The sequence below is a fragment of the Gracilinanus agilis genome, chromosome 1 (assembly GCF_016433145.1).
Source record: "Gracilinanus agilis isolate LMUSP501 chromosome 1, AgileGrace, whole genome shotgun sequence".
Classification (NCBI taxonomy): Eukaryota; Metazoa; Chordata; class Mammalia; order Didelphimorphia; family Didelphidae; genus Gracilinanus; species Gracilinanus agilis.
Window position 1 is genome coordinate 90,484,142 of NC_058130.1, and position 12,756 is coordinate 90,496,897.

Below are 12,756 nucleotides of genomic sequence, written 5' to 3' on the forward strand. Positions count from 1 at the left end.
CCTCCCTTCCTCCCTTCCTTCCTTCCTTCCTTCCTTCCTTCCTTCCTTCCTTCCTTCCTTCCTTCCTCTCTCTCTAATTAACTTTATCAGTAGGAGTTTATCTGTTATAGAAAAACATGCTCCTGGCCTCTCTGCTTAGAAGAGAACATGACTGATAATTCCATTCTGCTCAAAAAATATTTATTAACTGAGCGGAGAGACTGGAGATCCAAACATATTCACTATGAAGTCCTTTCCCTCATAGAGCTTAAGTTCTTCTGCCTTTTCAGAGAATCAATGACTGTGGCTCGATCATAGAGTGTACTGGAAGTAGTATGAGATAAGAGGGGCAGGACATCGTGAAGGGAGTAAGGCTTCTTGGAAGGGGTAGTGTTTGAACTAGGTCTTTTCTTTTTAAAAAAAAGTTTTTACCTTATTTTTATGTATTTCATTTGATTTTATATTTCATTTATTTTCCAAGTATGTCATTTCTTACTATGCAATCATAGGATAAGGAAGGTTTAGATAGAAGAGATTTGGTGATTTTTTTTACTAGACCCAGTGTGACATCTCTTAAATATTTTTAAGAAATGAAGGAGATCAAACCCGGCCTCAGCCACTTCCCAGCTGTGTGACCCTGGGCAAGTCACTTGACCCCCATTGCCCACCCTTACCAATCTTCCACCTATGAGACAATACACCGAAGTACAAGGGTTTAAAAAAAGAAAAGAAAAAAAAAGAAATGGAGAAAAAACCCCCAATATATAGCCTATGATTGATAGCCTATGCAGTATTCCAGGTCTACAATCCCCATGTCTGCAATGGAGAGAGTGATTTGAAGTGAATCTTAAAGGACCAGTAGGTTCAATAGATAGAGTGGAGATGAACATTCTAAGAATAGGGAAAGGGAAAAGTATATCTTATGGGCCATGTCAGTGGAGTCTTCCAGGAAAGGCATAACCAGTAGCCCTCTGAGGGCCAGAGATTTGCTCTCAGGTTCCCCTACTACTTGAGGCATCCTCCTAGACTATGGTAATCTGGAGAGTATATGGGCAGTTCCTTCATGCAGTTTGTTTGTTTGTTTTTTACCCTTCTGTCTTAAAATTAATACAGTGTATTGGTTCTAAGGCAGAAAAGTGGTAAGGGCTAGACAATGGGAGTTAAGTGACTCACCCAAAGTCACACAGCTAGGAAGTATCTGGGGTCAGTTTCGAACCCAGGACCTCTTATCTCCAGGCCTGACTCTACCTGCCTCTTTGCAATCACTTTTTAACAAGTAGGTATTTAGTACTGGCTTTCCTCTCTGTACTGTCAAAAAGACTTCTATATCAACCCCATCTCTTGAACAAAGCTGATTGTACTATGAGTATTTTATTTTTATCAATTATTAGCTTTAGATTATCTGCTCTAATGGAGGAAAATAAAGGCATAGGGTAGACAGTTATATATTGGTGGGTTCAGGCTATATATTAAGCTGAGAGAGCCCTTAGAACAGGGCACATAGAATGTCAGAGCTAGAAGGGACTTTAGAATATAGAATGTAAGGACCAGAATTTACCTTATAACATAAAATGTCAGAGTGTGGAGGTACTTTAGAACACAGAAAGTTAGAGCTGGAAGAGTTCTCAGAGACCAAGTCCATCCTTTCATTTTATCAATGAGGAAACTGACCCTGAGAAGAAATGGATTGCATAGTGTGTGGATGATGGGGCTTTGAGTGGAACCTAAGTGTCCTGATTTTAAGTCTAGGCCTCATTTTATTACACAATAGAATCTCATCTCAACAGCTTCAGTTAGCCCAGGCCCCAGCACAGTCCTCTGAAGGTTCTTTCTCTCTTTGGTTTGTGGGTATAGGTTGAAGCAGGAATATGGCTGCTGACGTGCATAAGAAGAAAAGCTGGGAAACTACCAATGGTACCTTGGTCCCCTCCGATGGGCAGAGCTCAGAGCGGTCCGAGAGCCCGACTCCAGGACTGGCCCAGGGCACAGAACCAGGTAAGGCAAGTGTAGGGGGAGGTCTACAGGCACTGGCCAGCCCCATCAGGGAGAACCCGTGAAAAGGGGCTCTGGGAGTCTGGTTCTTGGAGATCCTAATTCATACCAATTCCTGCAATGACTTTTCAGCTCTGCAGGAGACAGAGCCTTGAATAAAAGTAGCTTTTTTATAATATTAGCTCATGTTTATATTGTGCATTAAAAAAGAGGGGGAGGGTCTCTCCTTTGATCTTTAAAAAACTATCCAATGAGATAGATAATGCAAATGTGATTATTCCCATCTTGTAGATGAAGAAACAGGTTCAGAGAGGTGAACCATTTGCCTGGAGTCCCCCAGCTCATAAGAGACAGATCTGGGATCCAAACTTAGGTCTTCTGTCCCCATGACCCTTTGCGTCGAATTGTTACGCTTTTCATTCTGAGGAGAAGGGAAAGGCTTTAGACAGACCCCATGAGCTTCCTTCTCCCCTTTCTTCCTTTGCTATCCTCACATCATGGAAGTAGCTTCCATGTAACCAGGTAACCTCTGGATGTGCCTAGAGGGAGGAAGGTATGCAGGCATTCTGTGCCAGACTCTGGACCTGAAGAAACCCAGGGTTCCAGAGAGAGGCCTAACTCAGAACCTCAGTGGCATGCAAATGGTTAAATCCAGCAGCAGGATGGCTCCTCTTCCTGTGGGGGAGGATTTCCTGTAGGCCCTAGGGGACCTAGGCATGCCCCACCTCCTACACTGAGATAACAGACTGATGGGGACTGGCAAACAGGGACTTTCCCTGGCAGGACTTTGGGGGGGAGCTTCCTGACAGTGGAATGGATCATCTTCCCTTTGTCTTCTTTCCCTCCTCCATGGTCCAGAAGAGAACCAAAAGGAATGAGGTATAATGGTTGGGGTTAGATAGAGTTTGTAAAGTGACAGAGTATAGCCACTCTTCTTCTCTTGATATGAGGAAAATCATTTCAAATTTTAAAACATTCACAAGTGTAGATAAGGGAAGGTAGAGCTAAACAGTGTTTCACATGAAATTCATATCTTTTTTATTGCATATAAACCTTTATTTAATAGGGCATCTTTCCCATTGCTCCCAAGATTTTTTCTCTTTCTGCAGCTGTGAGTATATGTGGCTTGACTCCACTTTGTTGTCTTTTTATTATAGTGGCATTCCAAAGTTTCCTACAATTTTTGTACTTCAAGAAACAAGTGGACGCATCTCCCTGTCATAATTATTTTCATGCATACATCTGGTAGAAGCATCTGATTCTGACAAGCAAGAGTCTGGGAACAGCTAGGTGGTTTAGTGGATTGAGAGCCTAAAGTTTAGAGAAAGAAGGTTCTGGGTTCAAATTGGGCCTCCTACTTCTTAGCTATGTGATCCTGGGCAAGTCACTTAACCTCCATTGCCTAACCCTTACCGCTCTTCTGCCTTGGAACCAATTCACAGTATTGATTCTAGGATGGAAGATAAGGGTTTAAAAAATATGAAAAAGAAAAAAATCTGGTTTTAGTGGACTACAAGCTCAATATAAGTTATCAGTTGACAAGGTACCCAAAAAAGCTAACACAGTTTTGGACAGCATTAATAAGAGTAATAATAATAGGTGGCATTTAGATAGAAACTACAATGTCCCAAGTGTTTTACAAATATTTCATTTGATTTTCTCAACAACCCTGGGAAATATGTGATATTTATTATCCCCATTTTATAGGTAAAGAAACTGAGGCAAACAGAGGTTCAGTGACTTGCCCAGGGTCACTCAACTAGCAAGTATCTGAGGTCAGATTTGAACTCAAGGTCTTCTTGACTCCAAACCCAATGCTCCATTCATGGTGCTACCTAGCTGCTTTAACATAGAACATTAGAGGCACAGGAAAGTGTAACCTCTGCTTTGGTTAGAGCACATCTATTCTGGGTACTGAATTCAGTTTTTTGTTTTTTTAAATTTAAACCCTTCCCTTCTGTCTTAGAATTGATACTAAGTGTCAGTTCCAAGGAAGAAAAGCAGTACCGGCTAAGTCAGGATCACACAGCTAGGAAGTGTCTGAGGTCAAATTTGAACCCAGGGATCTCTCATCTCCAGGTCTGGCTCTCTATTCACTGAGTAACCTAGCTCACTTAGCTGCCCCTCAGTTCAGTTTTAGGAAGGTTACTGACAAAGTAAGAGAATTCCAGGATAGTGAGGGGAACCGAAAACTAAAGCATTTGTGAATTGGTTGAAGTGCCTGCCAGAACCCTGAGCCTAGAGAAGAAAAGACGCAGGGGAGGGTGTCAAAACAGCTATCACTGGGTATAGAGCCATCATATACAAGTCCCTTTTGAATCCTGTCTGAGGAGCAGGAGGGAGAAGTTGTAGACAGATCAATTTTGGCTTGGTCTATGGAAAACTTCCTAACCATGAGAACTTTCTCAAAGGAGTACACTGCCTTGGGAGGCAGTGAGCACCTCATCACCACAGATGTTCAAGTAAAAGCTGGATGGCCATTTTTTGAGGCTATTATAGGATTCTTACTCAATTACTCACTAGTCCAAATGGCCAAATCTGAGCTCCTTCCTAGAGTTGAGATTCTGTCCTTTTCCATCCTACCTCGTATCTCAGTCTCAGCACATAGTAGTATATTTTTAGGATGAGGAGGTAAGCCCTGGGCCTCACTAATGGTTCAGCTATTAAAGAGAATATTGATAAGGCAAGTTTAGCCCCAACTCCTGTGTCTTAAGGCCAGCCATCTCCCCTGAGGCCTATTGGAGATCATTCTTAATTACATTTGCCCTTTGAGGATGGGGAGAGGGGACTGAATTGAGAATAAACTGTGAACTATTACGCAATGTCATTCATAGTCAACTCAGTTATCTCCATTGATGAAGTATTGCTCTATGGTTAGAGCCAAAGTATGGGAAATCAGAGTTACACCTAAGCATCTTTGAATGATAGAGCCCATTAGAACTGGAGAAGGGTACCTTCGCACTCATCTACTTCAGCTCTCTCACTTTATAATTGAGGAAACCAAGGTCTGTTCAAGGTCTCATAGCTAGTAAATAGCAGAAGTGGAATTAGAACCCAGGTCTTGGGACTCCTGATCCAATATTCTTTCCACTGTCATGGTACCTCTAGAAGTCATTTCTTTCTTTTTTTTTTTTTTAATAATTTTTTATTTTTAGAAAAATTTTCCATGGTTACATAATTCATGTTTTTACTTTACCCTTCACCCCCTCAACCCTGCCCCCCACTCCACTGTAGCTAACTCGAATTTTCACTGGTTTTAACATGTTTGTTCATTCAAGACTTATTTACATATTATTGATAGTTACATTGGTGTGATCTTTTCGGGTCGACATCCCCAATCATGTCCTCATCAACCCAGGTGTTCAAGTAGTTGTTTTTCTTCTGTGTTTCTACTCCTGTAGTTCTTCCTCTGAATGTGGGTAGCGTTCTTTTCCATAAATCTCTCAGAATTGTCTTGGGTCATTGCATTGCTTGTAGTACAGACGTCCATTACATTCGATTTTACCACAGTGTATTAGTCTCTGTGTACAATGTTCTTCTGGCTCTGCTCCTTTCACTCTGCATCAATTCCTGGAGGTCTTTCCAGTTCACATGGAATTCCTCCAGTTTCTTATTCCTTTCAGCACAATAGTATTCCATCACCAACATATACCACAATTTGTTCAGCCATTCCCCAATTGGAGGGCATACCCTTGCTTTCCAGTTTTTTGCCACCACAAGGAGCGCAACTATAAATATTTTTGTGCAAGTCTGTTTATCTATGTTCTCTTTGGGGTACAATCCCAGCAATGGTATGGCTGGATCAAAGGGCAGGCATTCTTTTATCACTCTTTGGGCATAGTTCCAAATTGCCATCCAGAATGGTTGGATCAGTTCACAACTCCACCAGCAGTGCATTAACGTCCCAATTTTGCCACATCCCCTCCAACATCATTTTAGCCAATCTGCTAGGTGTGAGGTGGTACCTCAGAGTTGTTTTCATTTGCATTTCTCTAATTATTAGAGATTTAGAACACTTTCTCATGTGCTTATTGATACTTTTGATTTATTTATCTGAAAATTGCCTATTCATGTCCCTTGACCATTTATCAATTGTAATTACTGTAAGTAAATTAGGTGAACACAGAATAGTATACTTGTCTCTAGGAAAGGAAAGATTTTAAAACCAAGCAAGAGTTAGAGAAAATTACAAAATGTAAAATAAATAATTTTGATTATATTAAATTAAAGAGTTTTTGTACAAACAAAAACAATGCAACCAAAATCAGAAGGGAAACAACAAACTGGGAAAAAATCTTTATAACAAAAAATTCTGACAGAGGTCTAATAACTCAAATATACAAGGAGCTAAATCAATTGTATAAAAAATCAAACCATTCCCCAATTGATAAATAGGCAAGGGATATGAATAGGCAATTTCCAGAAGTCATTTCTATCTGGGTTTGGAAAGCACCATAGATAGTACTGAATTGGTATGGTTGTGGGGTTTCTTTTGGCAAGGGATGCACAAATTATCTCCTCTCCTCTTCTTTTTTTTGGCTGTCATCCCCTAAGCACGGGATGATTAATGATGGGGTGAAAGGCTCCACAGAAGCAGCTGTCCCATGATGAGAAATAATGTGGTTAAGCCACAATGTAGATAATGAAGAGTTGACTGAAGGAGGACATGTCCTCCCCTTAAGAATTTGGTTCTTTGATTTGCAGGGGCTGGCCAGGAAGGTGCCATGTTTGTCCATGCCCGTTCTTATGAGGACCTGACAGAGTCTGAGGTTGGGGAAGCCACAGAGGGCAATCCTGAGGAAGGAACCAGCACCCAGCCTCGGGCCACAGCTACTGACATGCGGCAGATTAGCAAAGACTTCAGTGAGCTGAGCACACAGCTGACGGGGGTGGCCAGGGACTTGGAAGAGGAGATGCGTCCAGAGCCTGAAGACTGTCTTGAGTCTTCAGGACCTGGGGATCAAAGGGCCTCCGAGCCCTCAAGGGAAGGGGATACCGGAGAGGGGGATGAGGAAGATGCAGCCAACACTTGGCGGCTGCACCAAAAACACATCTTTGTTCTAAGTGAGGCAGGGAAGCCTGTGTATTCCCGTTATGGCTCAGAGGAGGCACTCTCCAGCACAATGGGGGTCATGGTGGCCTTGGTGTCCTTCCTGGAGGCGGACAAGAATGCTATTCGCTCCATTCATGCAGGTAAGGCCTGCCTAGAGAAGGGGATGGGATCTTATGTGGCTTGGGCGGAAATGGAGGAGGGAAGAGCAGAAGTGGTCTCTCTCCAGTCATCTTAGAGATTTCTGGCCATCCCCCAGGAGGCTGTGATAGGAAGCTTCTTCCTCCTATTTCTCCCTAGTCCCCTCTGGACACATTCAGTTTATATCATGCATCAGATTACCTCTGCATGCACAAGTCAGGAAAGGGGACTGTTTTGGGGGGCCTCATCTTATGGGGGACATAAAACTCATACCTTCAAGCATTCCTCAGACTAATGGGTCAACACAACCCACCCTCTACAGATTTCCTTAGTCTGCCAGGGAAGAAATAAAACCAACCCCTGGCACATTCTTTATCTAAAGGGTAGACATGGTGCCTTTCTTTGGGGAACCACCAGTCTGAGAGGGAGACATGGGTTCTATTCTTAGGAAGCCCCTCATCTGAGGTGAGACAAGTGCTTGTCCCCAATCAGCACCTGGTCTGAGGAGGAGACAACCTCTGCCCTCAGGGTGCCTCTAGTTTTGGGGAGAGACATAGATCTCCTCTTCAGGCCAAGAAGACAACAAGTCACATGCACACAAATACTTTCAGACACATAAACAATGCATTCTAAGAGACACAGAGTTGAGACATGAGGAGTGAGTGGTTAGGATGAGAGAGTGGAATTAATCAGGGAATGCTTCTTGGAAGAGATGAGGGATCATGGATTGCAAAGAGCAACAGGAAGGGCGTTTAGGGAAAGGGGAAAGTCCTCAGCATTCACCAAGGCAGACACTAGTCACCTCCTGGCACCTGGTAGGACAAAGATAAGCCTTGCTGAGGCTATAAGCTAGCTTCTAGGAAACCAGGGATCTCTGAGAGCCTGAAAGATTAGATTGAGAAGCCTTTTACCCCAATATAATCAGCATTTACTATACATCACCTGATGTATGAGCTCTGTGTTCAGGGCCAGGGTAGATTCACAATGAAATAAGACATTGTCCTTGCCCTCAAGGATCTCACAGTCCAGTAGAAAAAGGGGACAGAAACAGATCCTTTTCATATACAATAGCATATGGCAAGCATATCAGTAGGTCAGAAAAATTCTCTGTGAAGTCCGAGTCAGTACCGACAGAAGGGGGATCAGGGATGATTTCCTGGAGGAGGTAGTTTTCAAGTTGGGCATTAATAAGCGGGTAGAAACTCAGTGGGCAAAGACAGGGAGAGGGATTTTTCCTTCTTGGGGCTCCAATGGATCCTCGCAGGAGAGGGACCTCCCTCTCTCCTGGCTGATTTTTCTCCTCCTTGCCTCTCTGCTAGATGGTTATAAGGTGGTGTTTGTCCGCCGGAGCCCCCTGGTGCTGGTGGCTGTGGCCCGCACCCGCCAGTCAGAGCAGGAGATAGCCCAGGAGCTGTTGTACATCTATTACCAGATCCTCAGCCTGCTCACCTGGACCCAACTTAATCACATCTTCCAGCAAAAGCAGAACTATGACCTGCGGCGACTGCTCTCGGGTTCAGAGCGCATCACTGACAACCTGTTGCAGCTCATGGCTCGGGACCCCAGCTTCCTGATGGGGGCCGCTCGCTGCCTGCCCCTGGCTGCCGGCGTGCGGGATGCTGTGAGCACCAGCCTGCAGCAGGCCCGGGCCAAGAGCCTCGTCTTTTCTATCCTGCTGTCCCGGAACCAGCTGGTGTCTCTGGTGCGGAAGAAGGACCAGTTCCTTCACCCCATCGACCTCCACCTTCTCTTCAATCTCATCAGCTCCTCGTCCTCCTTTCGAGAAGGAGAGGCCTGGACGCCCATCTGCCTCCCCAAATTCAACTCAGGGGGCTTCTTTCATGTGCACATCTCCTACCTGGAGCCGGACACAGACCTGTGCCTGCTCCTGGTCTCTACCGACCGAGAGGACTTCTTCACGGTCTCAGACTGCCGCCGTCGTTTCCAGGAACGGTTGAAAAAGCGGGGGGCCCACCACATGCTGAGGGAAGCACTACGCACCCCCTTCTACAGCGTGGCCCAAGTGGGCATCCCAGACCTTCGCCACTTCATCTATAAGTCCAAAAGCTCAGGGCTTTTCACCAGGTGAGAGGTCCCCCTCGGCTACTGCCAGATCACTAAAGGGATGGTTCGGATGGACATGGCCAAAGACCAGTACACCTGCTTGGGATTACCTACAAGGCAGGGTGTTCACTGAGGTCTGCAATTAGGGGAGGGGAGAGGAGAAGCTTACAGGCTGAAGCAGAGATGGGGCTGAGTCCCAGGGCAGAACTTCCCTATCCTGCATTTGAGGTTAGTGGAGTATGTGCCCCCCAGGAGAATGATGACAACCCACATTTCTGTGTGACTTTAAGGTTTATAAAATACTTCTTTTTAAAAAGCCAAAAGAGGCCTCCTTTGAATACCATAATCTCCATTTTATAGAATGAAGGAAAGAACATTTATTAAGCTTATTAATTTGTAAAGCACTAAAGATATAAATAGAAAATTGAGAGAGGGGAGATGATACTCATGAGAGGGTCTAGCCAGAGGGCAGCTGGGAAGGCTCAGGGCTCGTTAGGGCACAACTGCAGGCCAGATGGTAATTAGGGGCTTTCAGAGGGTAATGACCTGGACTTGCCTAAGCAATATGGCCAATGGCACAGAACTAAAAAGTGTCAGATTTGAGATCGGAACCATGATCCCCAGGCTCCAAATTGGGCAGGATTTCCACTGTACCATGTTGCTTTTCTGCCCTTTTGGCCTGTCCCACTGCGGGAGGGACTGTTCTAGGCAGACACAGCCCTGAAGGCTTTGGAGCCTGGACACCTGGTTTTGAATCCTGTCTCCACCACTTAGTAACGCGGTGACCCTGTGCATTTTATCTGAGCTTCCTCATCTGCAAAAAGGGAACAATAGGCCTCATACTGTCTACCTCCCAACAGATGTTGGGAGGCAAAAGCTTTCTATGCCTTCCAAGTGTCTCAGATGTGACAAATGTCTATTGTTGCTGAGGGTGAGAGAATGTTCCCACCATGGAGGGGCAGGTGTGCAGGGTTTCCTGCCTCCGCTCGTTCCCTCCCCAGCCCCAACATACACACACATAGGGATATATCTCAGCGTCTTGCTGCAAGTTGTGTGTTAACAGAACTTGAGTCTGAGTAGGGGTCTTCTACCCTGAGAGACCCAGGAACACTCACTGTCCCAGACCCTTTCAGCTGAGTGGAACAAAGAAAGGGTCAGCAGAGAGAGCAAGGCCTTCATGGAGCAGGGGAGTAAGATGGGAACAAGAGGCAGAGGGCTTGGGGATGGTCAGCACCGAGGCAACTCTTCATAGAAGTATTTGTTCTATCATTTTCAGTTATCTGACTGCAACCCCATTTGGGGTTTTCTGGGCAAAAATACTAGGTCTTTCTCCACCTTATTTTACAGAAGGAGGAAATTGAAGCAAATGGTATTAAATGACTTGCCCAGGGTCACACAGCTAGGAAGTGTCTGAAACCAGATTTAAACTCAGGAAGAAGAGTCTTTCTGTTTCTATGCCAGGCACTCTATCCACTGCACCATCTATTATTTTTATTCTTATCATCATGATCACTAATAGCATTTATATAGTGTTTTAAGGTTTTCAGAACTCTTGAGCCCCACAATAACCCTGGGAGGTAAGTGCTGTTTCTACCCTCATTTTACAGATGTGGAAATCTTAAGGCCAAGAGAAATTAATTGACTTTATCTTCTGAGTTAAGACTGAGGAAGTGTTTGAGATAGGAAGGCCTGAACCAAGGTCTTTGGGAGTCTGAGTCCAGCCCTCTGATTCCCTTTGTCCCTTTGCTACCTACCACCTAGTAAATCCTTCTTAACTCTAGCACCCCACCGCCTCTAGCCGGACACCCTCAGTCAGTGTTTATGAAAATGAGGAACACCCCAAAATTTAGAACTGGAAGAAGCCCATACTGGCTTAAAGACACGTATGTAGGCAGTAAGGAGCAGGAAGTCCCTTGAGGAATAAATACCCCATCTGAATGAAGAGTCGTGATCAGAAGAGATAATGGGAAGAAATCAATTCCTAGAACTCAAAGTGGCATATAAAGGTGAGACTTGTGGCACTGATAATGGTCTTTTCTCTCGGGGAGCTTGTGGTTGAACAAGATCTATAGGGGACCCCCCCCACATGCGTGCACACACGTAGCTCCCATTTCTTTAGAACTTGAAGGTTAACCGAGACTTTTCCTACCACTCTGTAAAGTAGATAGCACAAGGATGATTATTCCCATTTTAGAGATGAGGAAACTGAACCTCCGAGAGAGGAATAGATTCGGCCAAGGTCGTACTTGTGGGTGCCTCTGGCCCCGTCTCGCTCTGGATCTGAATGTCCTTCGTGCCTCCTGTTTCCCCTCCCATCTGCTTCCTCCCTAGCCCAGAGATCGAGGATCCATATGCAAGTGAGGAGGAACAAGAGCGCCTACTGGGCCTCTACCAGTACCTACACAGCCGTGCCCACAATGCCTCGCGCCCCCTTAAGACCATCTACTACACAGGACCCAACGAGAACCTTCTGGCTCTGGTAAGGGGCAGAGGCAGAGTAGGAGGTCCCTTTTCTCCCTATGCTTGGGATTCATTTGGCATGGGTCAGAGGTAGGCGTGGGGGGACAAGGGTGCAAGCCTTCCACCTGGGCTGTGTGTAGGGGAAGATGGGCCTCTTTAGGACTGGTCAGAACCTGGGACGGAGGAGGTTAGAGCCAGGGGATGACATTGGCCCTTGAAAGCTCAGCTTCCCGTTCCTAGCCAGCCCCTCTCTCTGCCCTTTAGCGCAGACCCTTCCCTCTGGGGTTCTCAGAGGTGTGACCAGTCCTTTCTCTCCTAGGTGACAGGAGCCTTTGAGCTGTACATGTGCTACAGCCCCTTGGGTACCAAGGTGTCTGCCATTAGTGCCGTACACAAGCTGATGCGTTGGATCCGAAAGGAGGAGGACCGGCTATTCATTCTCACTCCTCTCACGTACTGATGGACACTGGGGACAGCTGGGACGTCCCATGGCGAGGCCAGCCTGGAGGGGAGCACAGAGGGAGGCTGGGAGGGCTAGGGGGGGTCTTCTGGGCTTGGGGGGGGCAACCCCTGGATTTAGTGTTTGCATTAAAGAGTGGATGTCTGAAGCTACTGCTGTCTGTCTGTTCCCAGTGCCCATGGCAGTCTCCCAGGAGCTGCCTTAACAACATTTCCAGGAACAGTAGGTAGTCCAGAAGATAAGAGAGCCAAGCCTGGAGTGGGGATGTCCTGGGTTCAAATCTTGCCTCAGGCACTTCCTAGCCAGATGACCCTGGGCAAGTCACTTAACCCCCATTGCCTAGCCCTTACCACTCTTCTGCCTTAGAACCAATACACAGTATTGATTCTAAGAAAGAAGGTGAGGGTTAAAAACAAAAAAAGCAATGTTTGCTGTACCAACTCCCCTCATGGAGGCCCCCTCAACGTCCCTGCACTGTGAACCTCTGTGTTCTGAGGCCCCAGCGTACACGTGTCCCCTCACACGTCTGCTCCCATCAGCCCGGCCCCCCTCCCGCAAACACGCCCACACAGCAGTCCCTGAACGGCATTGCATCACCTTGTACATGTGC

The 12,756-nt window shown here is 45.8% G+C and overlaps 1 protein-coding gene across 2 annotated transcripts in view; it reads left to right on the forward strand.

The window, feature by feature from the left end:
- MON1A (MON1 homolog A, secretory trafficking associated) overlaps positions 1-12,276 on the forward strand; it is a 14,155-nt gene extending 1,879 nt beyond the window's left edge. For both annotated transcript variants that reach the window (XM_044656943.1, XM_044656944.1), the window contains exons 2-6: positions 1,834-1,974; positions 6,676-7,164; positions 8,482-9,247; positions 11,558-11,705; positions 12,006-12,276. In XM_044656943.1, the coding sequence (XP_044512878.1) occupies positions 1,848-1,974; positions 6,676-7,164; positions 8,482-9,247; positions 11,558-11,705; positions 12,006-12,146 (1,671 nt within the window). In that variant the 5' untranslated portion in view covers positions 1,834-1,847 and the 3' untranslated portion in view covers positions 12,147-12,276. The remainder of the gene's footprint in view (positions 1-1,833; positions 1,975-6,675; positions 7,165-8,481; positions 9,248-11,557; positions 11,706-12,005) is intronic.
- Positions 12,277-12,756: the final 480 nt, after the last annotated feature.